The following is a 26,418-nucleotide window of genomic DNA, read 5'->3' on the forward strand; positions in this document are numbered from 1 at the left end:
ATCGAATTTACAAAAGCGTTACGTTTTATTTAATATTCTTGCTAAACACTGATTTTGAACATGCCACTTCGCAAACGAATAATCAGTGGTAAAATGTCACTGTTGTTGTATGATTTAATGTCAACGATTCTTGACCGAGCCGCATGGACGAGTAGCACCACGAATGATCAACTTGGACCATAGCCAAATCTGGAAAGAACAATACGGCACAAAATTCAGCAACTATCTCTGTTAGTTCGGACCATAATATTTTCAAGTTTTTATTTGTTAAAGAGAGGACTGTAAGTTACAGAAGATTATATCTTTAGCAAACCTGATTGCTCGTAAGTTTACCAACATTAACTGGGATATATACGTCACAAACACTTCAAAATCACTGACCTGTAACCATACAGGCAAGAAGGACATAGGAATAAATAGATACGTGGCATCATCTCCCACCGGATATCTCTCTTTTGGGCATTGGGAAAACAAGGCGTTTATCACAGCATCTGGTACCTGGTGAATCTTTTCAGATGCATATGTTTTTAATTTTCCAATTGCATTGAGCTCTGCAATAAATTTGTACCCATTTCTGCATCTTTACAACTTTGTAGAATTTTTTTGAAGTGCAAATATGATTTCTGTGTTGGTTGGAGGAAAGTTTGTTGCCCAGGGCAATGAATAAACTACACTGCTCACACACTTACTTCCTTGCAGAAAGTCTTCGCCGTACGAGTTTCGCGTTTCAAAGTCTATCTGCTTCCAGCGTCGTTTAAGATCCTCCTGATAAAGAGATGGATCAGCCAGCAAAGGAGTTTTAAATGCTCCCGGCTCGATGACGTGTACAGTAATGTTAAAGGGGTCCAACTCGAATCTGTGCAAAGGGAATGTGATACAAGCTAAAATTTTGTTTTGTCAAAAGTATTTTATGCCATCGCATGACAAGGCAGAATCGCCTCACTGCCGATCGAGGCCCTTACTTGGAGGTCAGCCATCGGTTTGCGATCATTCGACTTACTAACATCGCATTGTTGAACCATCGTTTTGTTAAACAAGACTTATATCTGCATATCGAAGCAACTTACGCCAGCGCGTCGGAAAGACCTTCCACTGCGTACTTGGAAAAGGTGTATGGGGCTCCAACATTTGCAACACGGCCACTGGCGCTTGAAACGTTGACAATGCGACCTACAACCACGACAGGATTTTCTGTATAAATTGCTTCATTCCCAGAACAGTAAGTTTTAATCCTATAGTTAGAATTTCACATTTTATCCCACAAATTCGTGTAGATGTATTTTACTGGTAGATGACACAGAAAAACAAAAGAGGTGTATATAACTAACATATACCTTCCTTGCCCCTCTTGATCAAGGGCAAAAAATTGAGCGTCACGTCTATAGTTCCGAACACATTAACCGAAAACACTTTTTCCGCATCATCTTTCACTGTCCACTCAAATGGAGCCAGAGTAGGAAAAACACCCGCGTTGTTGACAAGCGCCCATAGAGCTACGCAAAACAGAACTCATAACGTAGCTTACATAAACAATAACTAATTGCATTTGGAGAGTTTCCACTAAAAAGTTGCAAATGTTTTGTGGAATATATGAGTTATTATGATTCAAACGCAGTATGGTATTTCATCACACATAATAAACAGACAAGTCATAATTGATACGGTTAATTATTAATCGAGAGGCGTGGCTGCGGCAATGCCATTGCAATATACACTTCGGCACATCCAATGATGCTCGTTATAGAACACAAGATCGACAGAAAAGATCTGAAAAAACCTTGTCAGGACCAGCACCCCTGTTTACAACAGTGTTTTACCTCATTAAAACCGCAAGCTAAACAAATATTTTCTTCATTCATTGACATACAGCAGAATAAGTAAATAGTTTTGCTGTTCGCATACGTCGGCATGCGGTAATCATTGTAAGTCACCACCTGAATTCCATCACTCACTTTATCACAGAAAAGCAATTTGCAACGCCTAAATCCCATAAAACTACATAAACAAATATTTCCTATTTATTCAATAAAATTTGATGCGCAGTTGCAAAACCTACATCTTCCATTTAAGTCATCTTGGACGAACTTAACTGCCCTGACGACATCATCGTGTTCGGTGATATCAAGTTTCAGCGCTTTCAGCTTAGAGCTGCACTGTTGTTGCAATCCATCGACAGACTCTTGTTTCAAGCACCCAGCGTACACATGAACGCCCTGAAACAAATTGTTTAGTCTCAATTGTAAAGTTCCATTTGTTCTCACCATTTCATCCAAGCGCTCTGCCAGCAGCCTCCCAAATCCACTGTCACATCCTACAGAAGAAATATATAGCTGATGAAAAATAGCACTAAGCTACAACAGCAAGACTTGCCTGTTATGAACACGGAACGTTTAGTGATGGCTTCAATCAGCAATTTCGATCTAAACTTTCTGTACATGAAAGCAGCGAAGAGCACTGCCACGACCAAGTGCAACCACATTTCGAACTTATTTACAGTATATTGCTTGGGCACAAAATGATCATAGGTGTTTTACTTAATATGTGCTGTTGTATAAGTAGCTCAAGGTTAACTTCTTTTTTAAGTTCGATGTCCGTCTATATTATTGCTTAGTTGTAGGCCGCGTTCCGCTGTTTGAACTTGAGCATGTACACTATTGAATGATGTCTAAATCATTTTGAAATCTATTGCAAATCAACAGTGATTTGAGCCTTAACTTATCCCTTCAAATACACAAAATAGTCACAACATGATCCTCATGACATGGCAACGGATAAAGAGGCTTTCTGAAATCGTGGACTGCCCTGAAGCAAAGTAACTACAATATGGCTTTAGACTTTGTGCTAACGTTGTTCCTGTGCATCCATGCGCAGCAGTTGTTTCACAGAATTTGCGTGGCGCACACACATGAAACCGTTGAATAATGTGATACGCCACGCTTACATAATAATGCTAGTGAGGTGATTACTGATTTTCTGTATATTACTATTGCTTTAGCAGAACAGGATATGTTGGGCCAGTTTATTTGATCAAGTCAATGTTATGAAATTAACAGAAGTTTCAAATTGCAGTCAGCTGATTTATTAACAATCATGAAAAATCGATTTCGCCTGGACGGGCATCCTCAATCCGATTGCTAATAAATCAGCTGACTGCAATTTGAAACGTCTGTTAATGCAGACAGGGTGTATACACGCAGCTCTCATTGATTATTATGGCTCTTTTGCGCATATAATATGATTTGGGTGAAAGCCGAGCCGACAGCGCTATTGGATCCCAAACAGTTGTTTTGGCCATACTGCGCTTGCACGCTTGCGGTTCGTCTGTGTTGATTGGCACCCAGTTTGGTACCCAACATATCGACGATTGACCGAAAGGTACCACAAAGTGGAAATCTGTGTGCCTGCTAGTCTACCAGCTAGCACAGTGCCACGTCAACAGCTGCACTGATGAGACCTTACAGGTCGAAACAGTGCGTGTATACACCCTGTCTGCAGCTCTCATTGATTATTATGGCTCTTTTGCGCATATAATATGATTTGGGTGAAAGCCGAGCCTATAGCGCTATTGGATCCCAAACAGTTGTTTTGGCCATAGTGCGCTCCACGTGGTTCGTCTGTGTTGATTGGTACCTAGTTTGGTACCCAACATATCGACGCTCGACCGAAAGGTACCACAAAGTGGAAATCTGTGTGCCTGCTATAGTCTACCAGCTAGCACAGTGCCACATCAACAGCTGCACTGATGAGACCTTACAGGTCGAAACAGTGCGTGTATACACCTTGTCTGCAGCTCTCATTGATTATTATGGCTCTTTTGCGCATATAATATGATTTGGGTGAAAGCCGAGCCGATAGCGCTATTGGATCCCAAACAGTTGTTTTGGACATAGTGCGCTCCACGTGGTTTGTCTGTGTTGATTGGTACCTAGTTTGGTACCCAACATATCGACGATTGACCGAAAGGTACCACAAAGTGGAAATCTATGTGCCTGCTAGTCTACCAGCTAGCACAGTGCCACATCAACAGCTGCACTGATGAGACCTTACAGGTCGAAACAGTGCGTGTATACACCCTGTCTGCAGCTCTCATTCAAACTTATGGTAGTTTCATAACATTGACTTAATATCAAAACAGAAAATTGGTGTCGCTGTTAGAATACAATGCCAACCAAAGGGCTACATTCTGAAAAAATTAAGGAACCAGTCTTTATTTGATCAATTTAGGATATTTTGAATTCGCTCAATTGCTGCTTCCGTTTTTTGCACATTATGAGCGCGGGGCATTTAATCGCCCATTCGCTCACTGTGGTCGAACTATATGGAATAAATTCGATTCGCTTTCATATCCACTTCAAATAACGAACGAACACCATATGTTTTAGTTCTTTCCTATACAATTAATGTAAGTACGTTATTACATGACTACTTTCGTCGCATTGCTCCACACAATTGATCAATTAGGTGTGTGTTTGTCTTGGTAGAAATTTTGTCAATTTTTCTATGTCATTTTTCTTATCCTTCGTTCCGAAATCTTCGCTACTCTTTCTTTAAATTATCAACAAAATCAAACAGTTACAAAAAAACATGCAAGCATGTCCAAGTCATGACGCTCCACTCTGACGTCACGCATGTCCAATGCGAAATTCGTCGCCTGGGTTGACTGAAATTGAATCCCGATGTAGTGAAAAAAGAAAAATGTTGCGATGGGGACGGGTGACTTGGTAACAATAAGCCGAAAAGCTCGACCGAATTTTGTGCAAAAACCAATGCAGTTTACGCTGCTCTATGTGAAGTAACTAAAATTCAAGTCACAATCTTTGTACCTCATTTAGTTTCGGACCTAAGTTATCCTGATCATAATATTTTGTAAAACATTTCCGGACTATCTGCTAAATTTAAACCGTGGGAGTGTACAACAGAGGTCCTGGTTGTACTTAGGGTAAGCAATAGCTCATCGTTCTGAGATTGTGAGGGTGGTCTTTACCCGTCAAGCTCGTGTCAAGCCTTTCTAGCCGAAGAATTGTGATTTTATGCTGGATTTATATCCATGCTGTACATTGTACAATACTTTTAATCGCTTCCCTTTACAAATTAGTAGATAATTTCAAAACAGTCCAATTCAATCCTCGAATCATTGAGGGTTAACGATTCTTGACAGACCCGCATGGAATGGGTCGCTTTCCACCAAAACTGTTCAACTTCGACCAAACCCGCATCTGTGGGGAAGACGGTAAACCATTAGACTTGAATGACTTTGTATCGTTTTCTTATAATGTGGTGAGTAATATTATGTCGTAAAAGGTTCCCACCTTCGATTCTTATCTGCGCGATTACAACTACGCATGTTTAGGTTGTATAAACAGGTGTTGGCATTGTACGTCGATAATACCTGTTTGCATAAACTGGTACATTTTGGCATTAGTGCCTAATGTTTACTTTGCAAAAGGCAACGACCCCTTTTTAACTAAACTTGAAGCATTCATGTAAATGGATTGTATAAAAAATTGTTCACAAATACTTCAATATCACTGACCTGAAACCACACAGGAAAGAAAGATACAGGAATTAACAGATACGAGGCCACATTTCCAACCGGGTATCTCTCTTTCGGGAATTTAGCAAATAAAGCGTGTATTATAGCATCTGGTACCTGGTGAATCTTGTCAGATGCAAATGTGTCCAGTCCTTTAATTTCATTGAGCTCTGGAAGGCAAAATTGGAAAAACTTTTTGTTTTGGGGTCAAAGTTTTTGTATGTTTAGCAAAGCGTAAATGCGATATTTCTGCATTTCAGAGGAAAAACACCCGAAAGACATTCTGATGCAGTTTAAACAGGGAATGGCAAATCAAAAGAAACAAAAATCGTCAATCAGACTTCTCAAATCACAAGTAATTGGAAATTTACACTTGGGACTCGATACACTTACTTCCTTTTAGAAAATCGTCGCCGTACGAGTTTCGAGTGTCAAAGTCTAATCGTTTCCAGCGCCTGTTGACATCCTCTTCAAACTTAGCGGAATCAGCGATGGGAGTTTTGTAAGGTCCAGGCTCGATTACATGGACCGAAATGTTAAATGGCTCTAAATCAAATCTGCGTAAAAATACATCGTAGGCTATGTATTAGTTAAATTGTCTTCATGTATATGTAGAAGTTCTTTCTGTATTATTTTATAAAATTCATCACTTGGTTTATCAGAAGTTCATATAAACTTTGCAGTTATTTGAAAGCCTGTCGAATCTCTGTTATAAAACATACAAAAGCTATGGAAAGTAGGTTTAAAATGTATTTAAATCAGTAAGCCTTTACAACAAGGCGAGTGTTTCATGCCATGACATGACAATGCACGATCTCCACACATGCGCAGGCCCTTACTTGGTGATCACAGCTATCGCATCGAAATCATTTTGGCTGACCTTTGTAATTATTTTACTTAAGCCACGAGACAAAATCCGATATTCTATATGGACAGAAGTTTTGTTTTAACTGAAGAAACTTACGATAACGCGTCGGAGAGACCTTCCACTGCGTACTTCGAAAAAGTGTAAGAGGATCCAACAAACCCAACACGGCCACTGATGCTTGAAACGTTGACAATGCGACCTACAACAAAGATTCAAAGCATCTCCACCCTTATAAACGTTTGGGGATTGCCATAAAGCGGGGATTTTACAACTAAGTGGCAATTTTTAGGGTAATTGCACAAATCGTACGACACCCAGGTTTATGTATGTAACTTTCGGTGAAATATACTAAAAGCAATATAACGACATGCAGAAACGAGCTTTTCATGAATGAACATACCTTCATTGCCCTTTTTGATTAAAGGCAAAAAATTGAGCGTCACGTCTATAGCTCCGAACACATTAACCGAAAAAACTTTCTCCGCGTCCTCTTTCAATATCCACTCAAACGGAGCAATAGACAAGCAAATGAAATTTGAGTTTAATGACCAAAAATTGCCGTATACTTAATACCAGTCGCTTGGTTATGGCGTACTTTTGGCAAAATTGAATTTGTAGTAGGCTATTAGATACTTTAAGATACTAAATATAGACATTACAACTTACCTCTACCATTTAAGTCATCTTTAACGAACTTAACTGCCCTGACGACATCATCGTGTTTAGTGATATCAAGTTTCAGCGCTTTTAGCTTGGAACTGCACTGTTGTTGCAATCCATCGACAGACTCTTGTTTCAAGCACCCAGCGTACACATGAACGCCCTGAAACAAATTATTTAGTCTCAATTGTATAGTTCCATTTTTTCTCACCATTTCATCCAAGCGTCTGCCAGCAGCCTTCCAAATCCACTGTCACATCCTACAGAAGAAATATATAGCTGATGAAAACTAGCACTAAGCTACAACAGCAAGACTTGCCTGTTATGAACACGGAACGTTTAGTGATGGCTTCAATCAGCAATTTCGATCTAAACTTTCTGAACATGAAAGCAGCGAAGAGCACTGCCACGACCAAGAACAACCACATTTCGAAACAATTTATACAGTATATTGCTTGGGTACAAAATAATCATCGGTGTTTTACTTAATATGTGCTGTTGTATAAGTAGCTCAAGGGTAACTTCTTTTTTAAGTTCGTTGTCCGTCTATATTATTGCATATATAGTTGTAGGCCGCTTTCCGCTGTTTGAACTTGAGCATGTACACTATTGAATGATGTCTAAATCATTTTGAAATCTATTGTAAATCAACAGTGATTTGAGCCTCAACTTATCCCTTCAAATACACAAAATAGTCACAACATGATCCTCATGACATGGCAGCGGATAAGAAGGCATTCTGAAATCGTCGACTGCCTGAACCAAAGTAACTACAATATGGCTTTAGACTTTGTGCTAACGTTGTTCCTATGCATCCATGCACAGCAGTTGTTTCACTCAATTTGCGTGGCGCACACACATGAAACCGTTGAATAATGTGAAACGCCACGCTTACATAATAATGCTGGTGAGGTGATTACCGATTTTCTGTATATTACTATTGCTTTAGCAGTACAGGAAATGTTGGGCCAGTTTATTTGATCAAGTCAATGTTATGAAATTAACAGACGTAACAAATTGCAGTCAGCTGATTTATTAATAATCATGAAAAATCGATTTCGCCTGGACGGGCATCCTCAATATGATTGCTAACAAATCAGCTGAATGCAACATGAAACTTATGGTATGCGAAAAAGAGCCATAATAATCAATGAGAGCTGCAGACAGGGTGCTTGGATACACCCTGTCTGCAGCTCTCATTGATTATTATGGCTCTTTTGCGCATATAATATGAGTTGGGTGAAAGCCGAGCCGATAGCGTTATTGGATCCCAAACAGTTGTTTTGGCCATAGTGCGCTCCACGTGGTTCGTCTGTGTTGATTGGTACCTAGTGTGGTACCCAACATATCGACGATTGACCGAAAGGTACCACAAAGTGGAAATCTGTGTGCCTGCTAGTCTACCAGCTAGCACAGTGCCACATCAACAGCTGCACTGATGAGACCTTACAGGTCGAAACAGTGCGTGTATACACCCTGTCTGCAGCTCTCATTCAAACTTATGGTAGTTTCATAACATTGACTTAATATCAAAACAGAAAATTGGTGTCGCTGATAGAATACAATGCCAACCAGATTCTGAAAAAATTAAGGAACCAGTCTTTATTTGATCAATTTAGGATATTTTGAATTCGCTCAATTGTTGCTTCCGTTTTTTGCACATTATTAGCGCGGAGCATTTAATCGCCTATTCGCTCACTGTGGTCGAACTATATGGAATAAATTCGCTTCGCTTTCATATCCACTTCAAATAACGAACGAACACCATATGTTTAAGTTCTTTGCTATACAATTAATGTAAGTACGTTATTACATGACTACTTTCGTCGCATTGCTCCACACAATTGATCAATTAGGTGTGTGTTTGTCTCGGTAGAAATTTGGTCAATTTTTCTATCTCACTTTTCTCATCCTTTCGTTCAGAAATCTTCGCAACTCGTTCTTTAAATTATCAACAAAATCAAACAGTTACAAAAATACATGCAAGCAAGTCCAAGTCATGACGCTACACTCTGACGTCACGCATGTCCAATGCGAAACACCCAGATAGGGAAACATCGGCGAAGGCGCTCGACCCTTACACGAAACGGTAAACTTTATCGGCACTCGTCGCCTGGGTTGACTGAATTTGAATCCCGATTTGGTAAATAACAAAAAAAAATGTTGCTATGGGGACGGGCGACTTGGTAACAATAAGCCGAACCCAAGTTATCCTGACCACTATATTTTGTAAAACATTTCCAAACTATCTATTAAATTAACACCGTCGGCGTGTGTAACAGAGATCTTGATTGTGCTTAGGTACGTTCCAGTTCATCGTTTTATGATTGCGAGAGTGGTCTTTACCCGCCGAGCTCGTTGTCATGCCTCTCTAACCGACATCGGCGAATCAAATGTAGCAAACTGAAGAATTGTGATGATGATGCTGTATTTATCATTCATGATGCGCAGCAATGTACAATGCATTCAATCGCTTCCATAATTAAAAAAAGTCAAGTTCAATCCTCGAATGATTGGGCGTTAACGATTCTTGACAGACCCGCATGGAATGGGTCGCTTTCCACCAAAACTGTTCAACTTCGACCACACCCGCATCTGTGGGGAAGACGGTAAACCATTAGACTAGAATGATCATGTATCGTTTTCTCATAATGAAGTGAATAATATTATGTCGTAAAAGGTTCCCACCTTCGAATCTTATCTGCGCGATTACAACTACGCATGTTTAGGTTGTATAAACAGGTGTTGGCATTGCACGTCGATAATACCTGTTTGCATAAATTGGTACCTTTTGGCATTAGTGCCTAATGTTTACTTTGCAAAAGGCAACGACCACTTTTTAACTAAACTTGAAGCATTTATTAAAATGGATTGGAAAAAAAAGTGTTCACAAATACTTCAATATCACTGACCTGAAACCATACAGGAAAGAAAGATAAAGGAATTAACAGATACGAGGCCACATCTCCAACCGGGTATCTCTCTTTCGGGAATTTAGCTAATAAAGCGTGTATTATAGCATCTGGTACCTGGTGAATCTTGTCAGATGCAAATGTGTCCAGTCCTTGAATTTTATTGAGCTCTGGAAAGAAAAATTGGCAAAACGTTTTGTTTTGGGGTCAAAGTTTATGCATGTTTAGCAAAGCGCAAATGCGATATTTCTGCATTTTAGGGGAAAATCACCCGAAAGACATTCTGATGCAGTTTAAACAGGGAATGGCAAATCAAAAGAAACAAAAATCGTCAATCAGACTTCTCAAATCACAAGTAATTGGAAATTTACACTTGGGACTCGATACACTTACTTCCTTTGAGAAAATCGTCGCCGTACGAGTTCCTAGTTTCAAAGTCTAATTGTTTCCAGCGCCTATTAATATCCTCTTCCAACTTAGCGGAATCAGCGATGGGAGTTTTGTAAGTTCCAGGCTCGATTACATGGACCGAAATGTTAAATGGCTCTAAATCAAATCTGCGTAAAAATACATCGTAGGCTATGTATTAGTTAAATTGTCTTCATGTGCATGTAGAAGTTCTTTCTTTAATATTTTATAAAATTCATCACTTGGTTTATCAGAAGTTCATATAAACTTTGCAGTTATTTTAAAGCCTGTCGAATCTCTGTTATAAAACATACAAAGGGTATGGAAAGTATGCTAAAATGTATTTAAATCAGTAAGCCTCTACAACAAGGCGAGTGTTTCATGCCATGACATGACAATGCACGATCTCCACACATGCGCAGGCCCTTACTTGGCGATCACAGCTATCGTATCGAAATCATTTTGGCAGACCTTTGTAATAATTTTACTTAAGCCACGAGACAAAATCCGATATTCTATATAGACAGAAGTTTGGTTTTAACTGAAGAAACTTACGATAACGCGTCGGAGAGACCTTCCACTGCGTACTTCGAAAAAGTGTAAGAGGATCCAACAATCCCAACACGGCCACCAATGCTTGAAACGTTGACAATGCGACCTACAACAAAGATTCAAAGCATCTCCACCCTCATAAACGTTGGGGGATTGCCATAAAGCGGGGATTTTACAACTAAGTGGCAATTTTTAGGGTAATTGCACAAATCGTACGACACCCAGGTTTATGTATGTAACTTTTGGTAAAATATACTAAAAGCAATGTAACGACATGGAGAAACGTGGTTTTCATGAATGAACATACCTTCATTGCCTTTTTTGATTAAAGGCAAAAAATTGAGCGTCACATCTATAGCTCCGAACACATTAACCGAAAAAACTTTCTCCGCGTCCTCTTTCAACATCCACTCAAACGGAGCAAGAGACAAGCAAATACCCGCGTTGTTGACAAGCGCCCATAGAGCTACGCGAAACGAATACTTGATTACTCAAAGGTACCACATTCAAAGCAATATAAAACCCACACTAATTTATGAAATTTGAGTTTATTGACCAAAAATTGCCGTATACTTAATACCTATCGCTTGGTCATGGCGTACTTTTGGCAAAATTGAATTTGTAGTAGGCTTTTAGATACTTTCACCTACTAAATATAGACATTACAACTTACCTCTACCATTTAAGTTATCTTTGACGAACTTAACTGCCCTGACGACATCATCGTGTTCGGTGACATCAAGTTTCAGCGCTTTCAGCTTGGAACTGCACTGTTGTTGCAATCCATCGACAGACCCTTGTTTCAAGCACCCAGCGTACACATGAACGCCCTGAAACAAATTGTTTAGTCTCAATTGTACAGTTCCATTTTTTCTCACCATTTCATCCAAGCGCTCTGCCAGCAGCCTCCCAAATCCACTGTCACATCCTACAGAAGAAATATATAACTGATGAAAAATAGCACCAAGCTGCAACAGCAAGACTTGCCTGTTATGAACACGGAACGTTTAGTGATGGCTTCAATCAGCAATTTCGATCTAAACTTTCTGTACATGAAAGCAGCGAAAAGCACTGCCACGACCAAGAACAACCACATTTCGAACCAATTTATACAGTATATTGCTTGGGTACAAAATAATCATCGGTGTTTTACTTAATATGTGCTGTTGTATAAGTAGCTCAAGGGCAACTTCTTTTTTAAGTTCGTTGTCCGTCTATATTATTGCATATTTGTAGGCCGCTTTCCGCTGTTTGAACTTGAGCATGTACACTATTGAATGATGTCTAAATCATTTTGAAATCTATTGTAAATCAACAGTGATTTGAGCCTCAACTTATCCCTTCAAATACACAAAATAGTCACAATTTGATGCTCATGAAATGACAGCGGATAAAGAGGCTTTCTGATATCGTCGACTGCCCAGAACCAAAGTAACTACAATATGGCCATTGACTTTGTGCTAGCGTTGTTGGTGTGCATACATGCACAGCAGTTGTTTTACTGAATTTCCGTGACGCACGCACAGGAAACCGTTGATTAATGTGAAACGTCAAGGTTACATAATAACTCTAGTGAGATGATTAGCGATTTTCTGTACATTACTATTGCTTTAGTATTGAAGGAAATTTTTAGCCAGTTTATTTGATCAATTTAGGATTTTCTGAATTCGCCCAATTGCTCATTCCGTTTTTTGTACATGAGGAGCGCGAAGGATTTAATCGCCCAGTCGCTCACTGTGTTCGAACGATATGGAATAAATTCGCTTCACTATCATATCCACTTTAACTAACGAGCGAATACACCACATGTTTTTCGTGTGCAATTTAGTTGTTTGCTGTACAATTAATGTAAGTTCATTATCACATGACTACTTTTGTCGCATTGCTCCACACAGTTGATCAATTAGGTGTGTGTTCGTCTTGGTAGAAATTTGGTCAATTTTTCTATCTCACTTTTCTCATCCTTTCGTTCAGAAATCTTCGCAACTCGTTCTTTAAATTATCAACAAAATCAAACAGTTACAAAAATACATGCAAGCAAGTCCAAGTCATGACGCTCCACTCTGACGTCACGCATGTCCTATAACGAAACACCCAGATAGGGAAACATCGGCGAAGGCGCTCGACCCTTACACGAAACGGTAAACTTTATCGGCACTCGTCGCCTGGGTTGACTGAATTTGAATCCCGATTTGGTAAATAACAAAAAAAGTTTCGCGATGGGGACGGGCGACTTGGTAACAATAAGCCGAACCCAAGTTATCCTGACCACTATATTTTGTAAAACATTTCCAAACTATCTGCTAAATTAACACCGTCGGCGTGTGTAACAGAGATCTTGATTGTGCTTAGGTACGTTCCAGTTCATCGGTTTATGATTGCGAGAGTGGTCTTTACCCGCCGAGCTCGTTGTCATGCCTCTCTAACCGACATCGGCGAATCAAATGTGGCCAACTCAGGAATTGTGATGATGATGCTGTATTTATCATTCATGATGCGCAGCAATGTACAATGCATTCAATCGCTTCCTTAATTTTAAAACAGTCAAGTCCAATCCTCAAATGATTGGGCGTTAACGATTCTTGACAGACCCGCATGGAATGGGTCGCTTTCCACCAAAACTGTCCAACTTCGACCACACCCGCATCTGTGGGGAAGACGGTAAACCATTAGACTAGAATGATCATGTATCGTTTTCTTATAATGAAGTGAATAATATTATGTCGTAGAAGGTTCCCACCTTCGATTCTTATCTGCGCGATTACAACTACGCATGTTTAGGTTGTATAAACAGGTGTTGGCATTGCACGTCGATAATACCTGTTTGCATAAATTGGTACCGTTTGGCATTAGTGCCTAATGTTTACTTTGCAAATGGCAACGACCCTTTTTAACTAAACTTGAAGCATTCATTTTAATGGATTGTATAAAAATTGTTCACAAATACTTCAATATCACTGACCTGAAACCACACAGGAAAGAAAGATAAAGGAATTAACAGATACGAGGCCACATCTCCAACCGGGTATCTCTCTTTCGGGAATTTAGCAAATAAAGCGTGTATTATAGCATCTGGTACCTGGTGAATCTTGTCAGATGCCCATGTGTCCAGTTCTTGAATTTCATTGAGCTCTGGAAGGCATTGGCAAACCTTTTTGTTTTGGGGTCAAAGTTTATGTATGTTTAGCAAAGCGTAAATGCGATATTTCTGCATGTTAGGGGTAAAAACACCCGACGGACATTCTGATGCAGTTTAACCAGGGAATGGCCAATCAAAAGAAACAAAAATCCTCAATTAGAATTCTTCTCAAATCATAAGTAATTGCAACTTTACGACACACTTACTTCCTTGGAGAAAATCGTCGCCGTAAGAGTTCCTAGTTTCAAAGTCTAATTGTTTCCAGCGTCTTTTAACATCCTCTTGGTACTGAGTTGATTCAGCGATGTGAGTTTTGTAAGGTCCAGGCTCGATTACATGGACCGAAATGTTAAATGGTTCTAACTCAAATCTGCGCAAAAAAACATCGTGATAGGCTATGCATTAGCTAGATTTTCTTCATACACACGTAGAAGTTCTATCTCTATTATTTTATAAAATTTATTACTTAATTATCACAAGTTCATATAAACTTTGCAGTTATTTTAAAGCCTGTCGAATCCCTGTTATAGAACATACAAAAGTATGGAAAGTAGGCTAAAATTTATTTAATTCAGTAAGCCTCTGTAACAAGACATGTGTTTCATGCTATGGTATGACAATGCACGATCTCCACACATGCGCAGGTTCTTACACAGCTATCGTATCGAAATCACTTTGGCGGATCTTTATAATAATTTTACTTAAGTCACAAGACAAAATCCGATATTCTTAAAAGACGAAAGTTTTTGTTTAACTGAAGAAACTTACGTTAACGCGTCGGAGAGACCTTCCACTGCGTACTTAGAAAGGGTGTAAGAGGATCCAACAATCGCCACACGACCACTGACGCTTGAAACGTTGACAATGCGACCTACAACAAAGATTCAAAGCATCTCCACCCTTATAAAAGTTGGGACAATTGCCATAAAGCGGGGATTTTACAACTAAGTGGCAATTTTTAAGGCAATTACACAAATCGTACAACCCCCAGGGTTATATATGTAACTTTCAGTTAAATACCAAAAGCAATAACGACATGCTGAAACGAGCTTTTCCTTAATGAACATACCTTCCTTGCCCTTTTTGATTAAAGGCAAAAAATTGAGCGTCACGTCTATAGCTCCGAACACATTAACCGAAAAAACTTTCTCCGCGTCCTCTTTCAATATCCACTCAAACGGAGCAATAGACAAGCAAATGCCCGCGTTGTTGACAAGCGCCCATAGAGCTACGTGAAATGATTACTTGATTACTCGGAAGTACTACATTCAATGCAATATAAAGCCCACACTAAATTATGAAATTTGAGTTTAATGACCAAAAATTGCCGTATACTTAATACCTATCGCTTGGTTATGGCGTACTTTTGGCAAAATTGAATTTGTAGTAGGCTATTAGATACTTTAAGATACTAAAGATAGACATTACAACTTACCTCTACCATTTAAGTCATCTTTAACGAACTTAACTGCCCTGACGACATCATCGTGTTTAGTGATATCAAGTTTCAGCGCTTTTAGCTTGGAACTGCACTGTTGTTGCAATCCATCGACCGACTCTTGTTTCAAGCACCCAGCGTACACATGAACACCCTGAAAATACAAAATTGTTCAACCTGAAGTGTATAGTTCCGTTTTTTCTCACCATTTCATCCAAGCGCTTTGCCAATAGCCTCCCAAATCCACTGTCACATCCTACAGAAGAAATATATAGCTGATGAAAACTAGCACTAAGCTACAACAGTAAGACTTGCCTGTTATGAACACGGAAAGTTTTGTGATGGCTTCAATAAGCAATTTCGACCTATATTTTCTGTACATGGAAGCAGCGAAAAGCACTGCCACGACCAAGTACAACAACATTTTGAACTATTGCTTTAACATAAGAAATTCGCCTACCTTTCAGGAACATGTGTAGTTACATTGTGTTAATCATTTGCTAGTTATAACTTGTCTAGCTGGAGTATGGGTGGTGCCGCCCAAGCATACAAACTGGGTATGGGCCTAAATTATCCCATCAAATACACAAAATAGTCACAATTTGATGCTCATGAAATGACAGCGGATAAAGAGGCTTTCTGATATCGTCGACTGCCCAGAACCAAAGTAACTACAATATGGCTTTAGACTTTGGGCTAACGTTGTTCCTGTGCATCCATGCGCAGCAGTTGTTTCACTGAATTTGCGTGGCGCACACGCAAGAAACCGTTGAATAGTGTTAAACGCCACGCTTACACAATAAACCGATTTTCTTTATATTACTATTGCTTTAGCAGTGCAGAAAATTTTGGGCCAGTTTATTTGTTCTAGTCAATGTTATGAAATTAACAGACGTTTCAAAATGCAGTCAGCTGATCTATTAGCAATCATGAGCATGCACCATGACATCCGTTACTTCATGATTGTTTTCGGAAAAGGAGTCGAGGTTCTTCCCAATTTCATCAATTCCTGCAATCCAATTTCATTAGGGTGATATCGTGAGTTCTAAGCTCTTTAGGTGAGCACGACATCTAATTACAAAATTTCACAGCAACAAAGTGCCCCTAAACCACACAGAAAGACTCATCGATAAAAATTGTTTTTTACCCACTTGCATGCAAGTACTCTTCGCCATAAGTTTCTTGAGTCGCTGCGTCCAGTCTTTGCCATCGCTCAATAATTGCATCTGATTTGGCAAAAGATGTCTTGTAGCCAGCAGGTTCAATGGCGTGAGACGTAATATTGAATGGTTCCACGCCATATCTGTGACAAGCGAATGAAAAAATGCAAGTTTGTTTGTGGTAAGTTATTGATGCATACGAACATCAATCCATCAGTGAGGCGTATTTGGAGAAAGTGTAGGAATTGGGCATCACGCCCAAACGTCCGGCCACGCTCGACACGTTGATTATGCGCCCTTTCAACAAAAATAATATGGAATATTTGGCATAGGTGATACCAACCTTAGGACAAGAATTTTGTCGGAACAACTTTCTGAAATTACAACCTCAGAACCGATACCACAGTTTGATTCAGGCCCACATGCACCTTCTTTGCCCTTTCTCATCATCGGAAGAAGTTTTAATGTAAGGTTGATTGTGCCAAAAACGTTTACTGCAAATGTTTGTTGCAAATCCTCTTCCGTTGTCCATTCAAACGGGGCCAGTGAAGGACATACGCCGGCGTTGTTAACCAATGCCCAAAGTGCTAAGAACAAAATACAACCATTCAGCAAAAGCACTAATGATAAGTACGGGCACAGTTGTGTTTGAAACGTTTGCCAGCATCATAGCTTTTACTTTCTTGTTCAAAATCTATAGTTCTTTTACGTTTTTCTGGATTTAACTATAATAGTAGGTACTTGTCATAGTGTTAAAAATACAACAACCTGTCGCCTGATTGAAATTTGTTACCGCGACCAAGGAGGCCCTAGTCGGTGGTGAATCCCATCACTGGAATTACCTTTTCCATTCAGATCATCTTTAACAAATTTTGCCGCGTCGTCGATATGTTTTGTATTAGTAATATCAAGTTTCAGTGCTTTCAGCTTGTAGCTACACTTTTGATGTAAAGCATCGATCGATGATGATTTCAGGCAACCGGTGTACACATGTACACCCTACACAGAAATCTTTTTTGTTTGCAGCAGTTTCAATTTCGCACCAGCTTGTCCAGGGATTTGGCTAGAGCTTACCCGAACCCTCTGTCACACCCTGCAAAGGGTAGAATATTAAGTTTAGCATATAATTCTTTGATGTGACATTTACATACCTGTTATGAGTACGTGGCGTCCGGGGATCATTTGAACTCTTGACTTTAATTGGTATTCAAAACCACATGGCTGGCTAAACATACATGCACGAGACAGCATAACCTGAATAGGTATATTTTAAGCATAGTTCAATTTTCAAGTCGAGAAAGCTATCCATCCTCTTTATGGTCTTTTTAGGTACTGCATTGCCTTTTGCAAGTCTTTGGCCCACTACACTGTGCTAAACATACGTCACTTTTATGGTAGAATTATTATAGCGAAAACCTAATAAAAGTTAGCGTTGAGCAAAGCAGCAAACACGTCAAGGGTAATACAGTTAATTATTAACCGAGAAGCGGGGTTGCAATGTCATTGCAACGTTCACTTGAACACATTCACTGAAGCTCTTTGCAAGACAAGATCTTAAAAAGATTAGAAAAAAAAACTTGTCAGGACCATCACGACTTTTATTTACAACAGTGTTTTATTTCGTTCAAACCGCAAGCATGAGTAGGTATTATATAAGCATAGTTCAATTTTCAGTTGGAGAAAGCTACCCATCCTTTTTAAGGTGTTTAAAAAGCCTAAACTTATCCCATCAAAATACACAAAATAGTCACAACTTGATCCTTATGATATGGCAGCGGATAAAACGGCTTTCTGAATCGTCGACTGCCCTGAAGCAAAGTAACTGCAACAAGGGTTTTGACCAAAGCACTGTTCCTGTACATCAATGCGCAGCAGTTGTGTCGCTGAATTCTCGTTCCGCACATACATTAAACCGTTGAATAAACATTTCAACAGCAATGCTAGTGAGGAAATTATCGAATTTACAAAAGCGTTACGTTTTATTTAATATTCTTGCTAAACACTGATTTTGAACATGCCACTTCGCAAACGAATAATCAGTGGTAAAATGTCACTGTTGTTGTATGATTTAATGTCAACGATTCTTGACCGAGCCGCATGGACGAGTAGCACCACGAATGATCAACTTGGACCATAGCCAAATCTGGAAAGAACAATACGGCACAAAATTCAGCAACTATCTCTGTTAGTTCGGACCATAATATTTTCAAGTTTTTATTTGTTAAAGAGAGGACTGTAAGTTACAGAAGATTATATCTTTAGCAAACCTGATTGCTCGTAAGTTTACCAACATTAACTGGGATATATACGTCACAAACACTTCAAAATCACTGACCTGTAACCATACAGGCAAGAAGGACATAGGAATAAATAGATACGTGGCATCATCTCCCACCGGATATCTCTCTTTTGGGCATTGGGAAAACAAGGCGTTTATCACAGCATCTGGTACCTGGTGAATCTTTTCAGATGCATATGTTTTTAATTTTCCAATTGCATTGAGCTCTGCAATAAATTTGTACCCATTTCTGCATCTTTACAACTTTGTAGAATTTTTTTGAAGTGCAAATATGATTTCTGTGTTGGTTGGAGGGAAGTTTGTTGCCCAGGGCAATGAATAAACTACACTGCTCACACACTTACTTCCTTGCAGAAAGTCTTTGCCGTACGAGTTTCGCGTTTCAAAGTCTATCTGCTTCCAGCGTCGTTTAAGATCCTCCTGATAAAGAGATGGATCAGCCAGCAAAGGAGTTTTAAATGCTCCCGGCTCGATGACGTGTACAGTAATGTTGAAGGGGTCCAACTCGAATCTGTGCAAAGGGAATGTGATACAAGCTAAAGTTTTGTTTTGTCAAAAGTATTTTATGCCATCGCATGACAAGGCAGAATCGCCTCACTGCCGATCGAGGCCCTTACTTGGAGGTCATCCATCGGTTTGCGATCATTCAACTTCTAACATCGCATTGTTGAACCATCGTTTTGTTAAACAAGACTTATATCTGCATATCGAAGCAACTTACGCCAGCGCGTCGGAAAGACCTTCCACTGCGTACTTGGAAAAGGTGTATGGGGCTCCAACATTTGCAACACGGCCACTGGCGCTTGAAACGTTGACAATGCGACCTACAACCACGACAGGATTTTCTGTATAAATTGCTTCATTCCCAGAACAGTAAGTTTTAATCCTATAGTTAGAATTTCACATTTTATCCCACAAATTCGTGTAGATGTATTTTACTGGTAGATGACACAGAAAAACAAAAGAGGTGTATATAACTAACATATACCTTCCTTGCCCCTCTTGATCAAGGGCAAAAAATTGAGCGTCACGTCTATAGTTCCGAACACATTAACCGAAAACACTTTTTCCGCATCATCTTTCACTGTCCACTCAAATGGAGCCAGAGTAGGAAAAACACCCGCGTTGTTGACAAGCGCCCATAGAGCTACGCAAAACAGAACTCATAACGTAGCTTACATAAACAATAACTAATTGCATTTGGAGAGTTTCCACTAAAAAGTTGCAAATGTTTTGTGGAATATATGAGTTATTATGATTCAAACGCAGTATGGTATTTCATCACACATAATAAACAGACAAGTCATAATTGATACGGTTAATTATTAATCGAGAGGCGTGGCTGCGGCAATGCCATTGCAATATACACTTCGGCACATCCAATGATGCTCGTTATAGAACACAAGATCGACAGAAAATATCTGAAAAAACCTTGTCAGGACCAGCACCCCTGTTTACAACAGTGTTTTACCTCATTAAAACCGCAAGCTAAACAAATATTTTCTTCATTTATTGACATACAGCAGAACAAGTAAATAGTTTTGCTGTTCGCATACGTCGGCATGCGGTAATCATTGTAAGCCACCACCTGAATTCCATCACTCACTTTATCACAGAAAAGCAATTTGCAACGCCTAAATCCCATAAAACTATATAAACAAATATTTCCTATTTATTTAATAAAATTTAATGCGCAGTTGCAAAACCTACATCTTCCATTTAAGTCATCTTTGACGAACTTAACTGCCCTGACGACATCATCGTGTTCGGTGATATCAAGTTTCAGCGCTTTCAGCTTAGAGCTGCACTGTTGTTGCAATCCATCGACAGACTCTTGTTTCAAGCACCCAGCGTACACATAAACGCCCTGAAACATATTGTTTAGTCTCAATTGTACAGTTCCATTTGTTCTCACCATTTCATCCAAGCGCTCTGCCAGCAGCCTTCCAAATCCACTGTCACAGCCTACAGAAGAAATATATAGCTGATGAAAAATAGCAATAAGCTACAACAGCAAGACTTGCCTGTTATGAACACGGAACGTTTTGTGATGGCTTCAATCAGCAATTTCGATCTAAACTTTCTGTACATGAAAGCAGCGAAGAGCACTGCCACGACCAAGTGCAACCACATTTCGAACTTATTTACAGTATATTGCTTGGGCACAAAATGATCATAGGTGTTTTACTTAATATGTGCTGTTGTATAAGTAGCTCAAGGTTAACTTCTTTTTTAAGTTCGATGTCCGTCTATATTATTGCTTAGTTGTAGGCCGCGTTCCGCTGTTTGAACTTGAGCATGTACACTATTGAATGATGTCTAAATCATTTTGAAATCTATTGCAAATCAACAGTGATTTGAGCCTTAACTTATCCCTTCAAATACACAAAATAGTCACAACATGATCCTCATGACATGGCAACGGATAAAGAGGCTTTCTGAAATCGTGGACTGCCCTGAAGCAAAGTAACTACAATATGGCTTTAGATTTTGTGCTAACGTTGTTCCTGTGCATCCATGCGCAGCAGTTGTTTCACAGAATTTGCGTGGCGCACACACATGAAACCGTTGAATAATGTGAAACGCCACGCTTACATAATAATGCTAGTAAGGTGATTACTGATTTTCTGTATATTACTATTGCTTTAGCAGTACAGGATATGTTGGGCCAATTTATTTGATCAAGTCAATGTTATGAAATTAACAGAAGTTTCAAATTGCAGTCAGCTGATTTATTAACAATCAAACTGAAGATGCCCATACAGGCGAAATCGATTTTTCATGATTGATAATAGATCAGCTGACTGCAATTTGAAACTTTTGTTAGTTTCATAACATTGACTTGATATCAAAACAGAAAATTTGTGTCGCTGATAGAATACAATGCCAACCAGATTCTGAAAAAATTAAGAAACCAGTCTTTATTTGAACAATTTAGGATATTTTGAATTCGCTCAATTGCTGCTTCCGTTTTTTGCACATTATGAGCGCGGGGCATTTAATCGCCCATTCGCTCACTGTGGTCGAACTATATGGAATAAATTCGATTCGCTTTCATATCCACCTCAAATAACGAACGAAAACCATATGTTTTAGTTCTTTGCTATTCAATTAATGTAAGTACGTTATTACATGACTACTTTCGTCGCATTGCTCCACACAGTTGATCAATTAGGTGTGTGTTTGTCTCGGTAGAAATTTTGTCAATTTTTCTATGTCATTTTTCTTATCCTTCGTTCCGAAATCTTCGCTACTCTTTCTTTAAATTATCAACAAAATCAAACAGTTACAAAAAAACATGCAAGCAAGTCCAAGTCATGACGCTTCACTCTGATGTCACGCATGTCCAATGCGAAATTCGTCGTCTGGGTTGACTGAAATTGAATCCCGATGTGGTGAAAAAAGAAAAAAATGTTGCGATGGGGACGGGTGACTTGGTAACAAGAAGCCGAAAAGCTCGACCGAATTTTGTGCAAAAACCAATGCAGTTTATGCTGCTCTATGTGAAGTAACTAAAATTCAAGTCACAATCTTTGTACCTCACTTAGTTTCGGACCTAAGTTATCCTGATCATAATATTTTGTGAAACATTTCCACACTATCTGCTAAATTAACACCGTTGGCGTGTACAACAGAGGTCTTGGTTGTGCTTAGGTAAGCACTATGGCTCATCGTTTTGAAATTGTGATGGTGGTCTTTACCCGTCAAGTTCGTGTCAAGCCTTTCTAACCGCAGAATTTTGATTTTATGCTGGATTTATATCCATGCTGTACATTGTACAATACTTTTAATCGCTTCTCTTCACAAATTAGTAGATAATTTCAAAACAGTCCAATTCAATCCTCGAATCATTGAGGGTCAACGATTCTTGACAGACCCGCATGGAATGGGTCGCTTTCCACCAAAACTGTTCAACTTCGACCAAACCCGCATCTGTGGGGAAGACGGTAAACCATTAGGCTTGAATGACCATGCATCGTTTTCTTATAATGTGGTGAGTAATATTATGTCGTAAAAGGTTCCCACCTTCGATTCGTAACTGCGCGATTACAACTACGTATATCTAGGTTGTATAAACATAATAAAACAGGTGTTGGCATTGCACGTCGATAATACCTGTTTGCCTAAATTGGTACCTTTTGGTATTAACCTACTGTTTACTTTGCAAAAGACAACGACCCCTTTTTAACTAAACTTGAAGCATTCATTTAAATGGATTGTATAAAAACTGTTCACAAATAATTCAATATCACTGACCTGAAACCACACAGGAAAGAAAGATACAGGAATTAACAGATACGAGGCCACATCTCCAACCGGGTATCTCTCTTTCGGGAATTTAGCTAATAAAGCGTGTATTATGGCATCTGGTACCTGGTGAATCTTGTCAGATACAAATGTGTCCAGTCGTTTAATTTCATTGAGCTCTGGAAGGCAAAATTGGCAAAACTTTTTGTTTTGGGGTCAAAGTTTATGCATGTTTAGCAAAGCGTAAATGCGATATTTCTGCATTTTAGGGGAAAAACACCCGAAAGACATTCTGATGCAGTTTAAACAGGGAATGGCCAATCCAAAGAAACAAAAATCCTCAATCAGACTTTTCAAATCACAAGTAATTGGAAATTTACACTTGGGACTCGACACACTTACTTCCTTTGAGAAAATCGTCGCCGTACGAGTTTCGAGTTTCAAAGTCTAATCGTTTCCAGCGCCTATTGACATCCTCTTCCAACTTAGCGGAATCAGCGATGGGAGTTTTGTAAGGTCCAGGCTCGATTACATGGACCGAAATGTTAAATGGCTCTAAATCAAATCTGCGCAAAAATACATCGTAGGCTATGTGTTAGTTAAATTGTCTTCATGTATATGTAGAAGTTCTTTCTATATTATTTTATAAAATTCATCACTTGGTTTATCAGAAGTTCCCATAAACTTTGCAGTTATTTTGAAGCCTGTCGAATCTCTGTTATAAAACATACAAAAGGTATGGAAAGTAGGCTAAAATGTATTTAAATCAGTAAGCCTCTACAACAAGGCGAGTGTTTCATGCCATGACATGACAATGCACGATCTCCATACATGCGCAGGCCCTTACTTGGCGATCACAGCTATCGTATCGAAATCATTTTGGCAGACCTTTGTAATTATTTTACTTAAGGCACGAGACAAAATCCGATATTCTATGTAGACAGAAGTTTTTGTTTAACTGAAGAAACTTACGATAACGCGTCGGAGAGACCTTCCACTGCGTACTTCGAAAAAGTGTAAGAGGATCCAACAAACCCAACACGGCCACTGATGCTTGAAACGTTGACAATGCGACCTACAACAAAGATTCAAAGCATCTCCACCCTTATAAACGTTTGGGGATTGCCATAAAGCAAGGATTTTACAACTAAGTGGCAATTTTTAGGGTAATTGCACAAATCGTACGACACCCAGGTTTATGTATGTAACTTTTGGTAAAATATACTAAAAGCAATGTAACGACATGGAGAAACGTGGTTTTCATGAATGAACATACCTTCATTGCCCTTTTTGATTAAAGGCAAAAAATTGAGCGTCACATCTATAGCTCCGAACACATTAACCGAAAAAACTTTCTCCGCGTCCTCTTTCAACATCCACTCAAACGGAGCAAGAGACAAGCAAATACCCGCGTTGTTGACAAGCGCCCATAGAGCTACGCGAAACGAATACTTGATTACTCAAAGGTACCACATTCAAAGCAATATAAAACCAACACTAATTTATGAAATTTGAGTTTATTGACCAAAAATTGCCATATACTTAATACCTATCGCTTGGTCATGGCGTACTTTTGGCAAAATTGAATTTATAGCAGGCTTTTAGATACTTTAAGATACTAAATATAGACATTACAACTTACCTCTACCATTTAAGTTATCTTTGACGAACTTAACTGCCCTGACGACATCATCGTGTTCGGTGACATCAAGTTTCAGCGCTTTCAGCTTGGAACTGCACTGTTGTTGTAATCCATCGACAGACCCTTGTTTCAAGCACCCAGCGTACACATGAACGCCCTGAAACAAATTGTTTAGTCTCAATTGTAAAGTTCCATTTTTTCTCACCATTTCATCCAAGCGCTGTGCCAGCAGCCTCCCAAATCCACTGTCACATCCTACAGAAGAAATATATAGCTGATGAAAAATAGCACCAAGCTGCAACAGCAAGACTTGCCTGTTATGAACACGGAACGTTTAGTGATGGCTTCAATCAGCAATTTCGATCTAAACTTTCTGTACATGAAAGCAGCGAAAAGCACTGCCACGACCAAGAACAACCACATTTCGAACCAATTTATACAGTATATTGCTTGGGTACAAAATAATCATCGGTGTTTTACTTAATATGTGCTGTTGTATAAGTAGCTCAAGGGCAACTTCTTTTTTAAGTTCGTTGTCCGTCTATATTATTGCATATTTGTAGGCCGCTTTCCGCTGTTTGAACTTGAGCATGTACACTATTGAATGATGTCTAAATCATTTTGAAATCTATTGTAAATCAACAGTGATTTGAGCCTCAACTTATCCCTTCAAATACACAAAATAGTCACAATTTGATGCTCATGAAATGACAGCGGATAAAGAGGCTTTCTGATATCGTCGACTGCCCAGAACCAAAGTAACTACAATATGGCCATTGACTTTGTGCTAGCGTTGTTGGTGTGCATACATGCACAGCAGTTGTTTTACTGAATGACGCACGCACAGGAAACCGTTGATTAATGTGAAACGTCAAGGTTACATAATAACTCTAGTGAGATGATTAGCGATTTTCTGTACATTACTATTGCTTTAGTATTGCAGGAAATTTTTAGCCAGTTTATTTGATCAATTTAGGATTTTCTGAATTCGCCCAATTGCTCATTCCGTTTTTTGTACATGAGGAGCGCGAAGGATTTAATCGCCCAGTCGCTCACTGCGTTCGAACGATATGGAATAAATTCGCTTCACCATCATATCCACTTTAACTAACGAGCGAATACACCACATGTTTTTCGTGTGCAATTTAGTTGTTTGCTGTACAATTAATGTAAGTTCATTATCACATGACTACTTTTGTCGCATTGCTCCACACAGTTGATCAATTAGGTGTGTGTTCGTCTTGGTAGAAATTTGGTCAATTTTTCTATCTCACTTTTCTCATCCTTTCGTTCAGAAATCTTCGCAACTCGTTCTTTAAATTATCAACAAAATCAAACAGTTACAAAAATACATGCAAGCAAGTCCAAGTCATGACGCTCCACTCTGACGTCACGCATGTCCTATAACGAAACACCCAGATAGGGAAACATCGGCGAAGGCGCTCGACCCTTACACGAAACGGTAAACTTTATCGGCACTCGTCGCCTGGGTTGACTGAATTTGAATCCCGATTTGGTAAATAACAAAAAAAAATGTTGCTATGGGGACGGGCGACTTG

At 39.2% G+C, this 26,418-nt stretch overlaps 7 protein-coding genes across 7 annotated transcripts; all 7 read right to left on the reverse strand.

Moving 5' to 3' along the window:
* Window positions 1-63: 63 nt before the first annotated feature.
* On the reverse strand, window positions 64-2,479 carry LOC145897886 (short-chain dehydrogenase/reductase family 9C member 7-like). Its single transcript, XM_082986342.1, has 8 exons — window positions 2,371-2,479; window positions 2,262-2,311; window positions 2,057-2,213; window positions 1,335-1,508; window positions 1,068-1,170; window positions 690-856; window positions 382-551; window positions 64-189 (listed from the first exon to the last, which is right to left on the reverse strand). Exons 1-8 carry the CDS (start codon window positions 2,477-2,479, stop codon window positions 121-123), a joined length of 999 nt encoding a protein of 332 aa, XP_082842468.1. The 3' UTR covers window positions 64-120.
* A 2,662-nt stretch (window positions 2,480-5,141) lies between these two features.
* Window positions 5,142-7,489, reverse strand: LOC145897888 (dehydrogenase/reductase SDR family member 9-like). Its single transcript, XM_082986343.1, has 8 exons — window positions 7,381-7,489; window positions 7,293-7,321; window positions 7,068-7,224; window positions 6,802-6,891; window positions 6,498-6,600; window positions 5,927-6,090; window positions 5,534-5,703; window positions 5,142-5,216 (listed from the first exon to the last, which is right to left on the reverse strand). The coding sequence occupies exons 1-8, from the start codon at window positions 7,487-7,489 to the stop codon at window positions 5,142-5,144; spliced, it is 897 nt and encodes a 298-aa protein (XP_082842469.1).
* Window positions 7,490-9,581: 2,092 nt separating this feature from the next.
* LOC145897889 (dehydrogenase/reductase SDR family member 9-like) lies at window positions 9,582-12,029 on the reverse strand. The gene is made up of 8 exons (XM_082986344.1): window positions 11,921-12,029; window positions 11,812-11,861; window positions 11,607-11,763; window positions 11,241-11,399; window positions 10,937-11,039; window positions 10,367-10,530; window positions 9,974-10,143; window positions 9,582-9,656 (listed from the first exon to the last, which is right to left on the reverse strand). The coding sequence occupies exons 1-8, from the start codon at window positions 12,027-12,029 to the stop codon at window positions 9,582-9,584; spliced, it is 987 nt and encodes a 328-aa protein (XP_082842470.1).
* Window positions 12,030-13,505: 1,476 nt separating this feature from the next.
* Window positions 13,506-15,934, reverse strand: LOC145897890 (short-chain dehydrogenase/reductase family 9C member 7-like). The gene is made up of 8 exons (XM_082986345.1): window positions 15,826-15,934; window positions 15,717-15,766; window positions 15,508-15,664; window positions 15,142-15,300; window positions 14,841-14,943; window positions 14,279-14,442; window positions 13,896-14,065; window positions 13,506-13,580 (listed from the first exon to the last, which is right to left on the reverse strand). The coding sequence occupies exons 1-8, from the start codon at window positions 15,932-15,934 to the stop codon at window positions 13,506-13,508; spliced, it is 987 nt and encodes a 328-aa protein (XP_082842471.1).
* Window positions 15,935-16,430: 496 nt separating this feature from the next.
* Window positions 16,431-17,418, reverse strand: LOC145897891 (short-chain dehydrogenase/reductase family 9C member 7-like). The gene is made up of 4 exons (XM_082986347.1): window positions 17,412-17,418; window positions 17,014-17,257; window positions 16,662-16,813; window positions 16,431-16,519 (listed from the first exon to the last, which is right to left on the reverse strand). Exons 1-4 carry the CDS (start codon window positions 17,416-17,418, stop codon window positions 16,431-16,433), a joined length of 492 nt encoding a protein of 163 aa, XP_082842473.1.
* A 1,313-nt stretch (window positions 17,419-18,731) lies between these two features.
* LOC145897892 (short-chain dehydrogenase/reductase family 9C member 7-like) lies at window positions 18,732-21,102 on the reverse strand. Its single transcript, XM_082986348.1, has 8 exons — window positions 20,994-21,102; window positions 20,885-20,934; window positions 20,680-20,836; window positions 19,958-20,131; window positions 19,691-19,793; window positions 19,314-19,480; window positions 19,006-19,175; window positions 18,732-18,813 (listed from the first exon to the last, which is right to left on the reverse strand). Exons 1-8 carry the CDS (start codon window positions 21,100-21,102, stop codon window positions 18,745-18,747), a joined length of 999 nt encoding a protein of 332 aa, XP_082842474.1. The 3' UTR covers window positions 18,732-18,744.
* Window positions 21,103-22,827: 1,725 nt separating this feature from the next.
* Window positions 22,828-25,282, reverse strand: LOC145897893 (short-chain dehydrogenase/reductase family 9C member 7-like). The gene is made up of 8 exons (XM_082986349.1): window positions 25,174-25,282; window positions 25,065-25,114; window positions 24,860-25,016; window positions 24,494-24,652; window positions 24,190-24,292; window positions 23,620-23,783; window positions 23,227-23,396; window positions 22,828-22,902 (listed from the first exon to the last, which is right to left on the reverse strand). Exons 1-8 carry the CDS (start codon window positions 25,280-25,282, stop codon window positions 22,828-22,830), a joined length of 987 nt encoding a protein of 328 aa, XP_082842475.1.
* Window positions 25,283-26,418: the final 1,136 nt, after the last annotated feature.

This window comes from Ascidia mentula, chromosome 4 (assembly GCF_947561715.1).
Source record: "Ascidia mentula chromosome 4, kaAscMent1.1, whole genome shotgun sequence".
Taxonomy (NCBI): Eukaryota; Metazoa; Chordata; class Ascidiacea; order Phlebobranchia; family Ascidiidae; genus Ascidia; species Ascidia mentula.

What these genes read in the sequence shown, in the direction of transcription:
- LOC145897890 (XM_082986345.1), bottom strand. Translation starts at nt 15,934, where the DNA reads ATGTTGTTGTACTTGGTCGTGGCAGTGCTTTTCGCTGCTTCCATGTAC. An exon ending in ACTTTCCGTGTTCATAACAG is followed by an intron (nt 15,767 to 15,825) that starts GCAAGTCTTACT and finishes TTTCTTCTGTAG; the next exon opens with GATGTGACAGTGGATTTGGG. An exon ending in AGATGACTTAAATGGTAGAG is followed by an intron (nt 15,301 to 15,507) that starts GTAAGTTGTAAT and finishes CATTTCACGTAG; the next exon opens with CTCTATGGGCGCTTGTCAAC.
- LOC145897893 (XM_082986349.1), bottom strand. Translation starts at nt 25,282, where the DNA reads ATGTGGTTGTTCTTGGTCGTGGCAGTGCTTTTCGCTGCTTTCATGTAC. An exon ending in AATCAAAAAGGGCAATGAAG is followed by an intron (nt 24,293 to 24,493) that starts GTATGTTCATTC and finishes TCTTTGTTGTAG; the next exon opens with GTCGCATTGTCAACGTTTCA. An exon ending in TCTTTCCTGTGTGGTTTCAG is followed by an intron (nt 22,903 to 23,226) that starts GTCAGTGATATT and finishes TCTTCCCCACAG; the next exon opens with ATGCGGGTTTGGTCGAAGTT.
- LOC145897886 (XM_082986342.1), bottom strand. Translation starts at nt 2,479, where the DNA reads ATGTGGTTGCACTTGGTCGTGGCAGTGCTCTTCGCTGCTTTCATGTAC. An exon ending in GGTCTTTCCGACGCGCTGGC is followed by an intron (nt 857 to 1,067) that starts GTAAGTTGCTTC and finishes CCCTTTGCACAG; the next exon opens with ATTCGAGTTGGACCCCTTTA. An exon ending in TCTTGCCTGTATGGTTACAG is followed by an intron (nt 190 to 381) that starts GTCAGTGATTTT and finishes TGTTCTTTCCAG; the next exon opens with ATTTGGCTATGGTCCAAGTT.
- LOC145897888 (XM_082986343.1), bottom strand. Translation starts at nt 7,489, where the DNA reads ATGTGGTTGTTCTTGGTCGTGGCAGTGCTCTTCGCTGCTTTCATGTTC. An exon ending in AATCAAAAAGGGCAATGAAG is followed by an intron (nt 6,601 to 6,801) that starts GTATGTTCATTC and finishes TCTTTGTTGTAG; the next exon opens with GTCGCATTGTCAACGTTTCA. An exon ending in TCTTTCCTGTGTGGTTTCAG is followed by an intron (nt 5,217 to 5,533) that starts GTCAGTGATATT and finishes TCTTCCCCACAG; the next exon opens with ATGCGGGTTTGGTCGAAGTT.
- LOC145897891 (XM_082986347.1), bottom strand. An exon ending in GACAAAATTCTTGTCCTAAG is followed by an intron (nt 16,814 to 17,013) that starts GTTGGTATCACC and finishes CGCTTGTCACAG; the next exon opens with ATATGGCGTGGAACCATTCA. An exon ending in CGAAGAGTACTTGCATGCAA is followed by an intron (nt 16,520 to 16,661) that starts GTGGGTAAAAAA and finishes ATTGGATTGCAG; the next exon opens with GAATTGATGAAATTGGGAAG.
- LOC145897892 (XM_082986348.1), bottom strand. Translation starts at nt 21,102, where the DNA reads ATGTGGTTGCACTTGGTCGTGGCAGTGCTCTTCGCTGCTTTCATGTAC. An exon ending in GGTCTTTCCGACGCGCTGGC is followed by an intron (nt 19,481 to 19,690) that starts GTAAGTTGCTTC and finishes CCCTTTGCACAG; the next exon opens with ATTCGAGTTGGACCCCTTCA. An exon ending in CAAAGACTTTCTGCAAGGAA is followed by an intron (nt 19,176 to 19,313) that starts GTAAGTGTGTGA and finishes AATTTATTGCAG; the next exon opens with AGCTCAATGCAATTGGAAAA.
- LOC145897889 (XM_082986344.1), bottom strand. Translation starts at nt 12,029, where the DNA reads ATGTGGTTGTTCTTGGTCGTGGCAGTGCTTTTCGCTGCTTTCATGTAC. An exon ending in CAGAGCGCTTGGATGAAATG is followed by an intron (nt 11,764 to 11,811) that starts GTGAGAAAAAAT and finishes AATTTGTTTCAG; the next exon opens with GGCGTTCATGTGTACGCTGG. An exon ending in TCTTTCCTGTATGGTTTCAG is followed by an intron (nt 9,657 to 9,973) that starts GTCAGTGATATT and finishes TCTTCCCCACAG; the next exon opens with ATGCGGGTGTGGTCGAAGTT.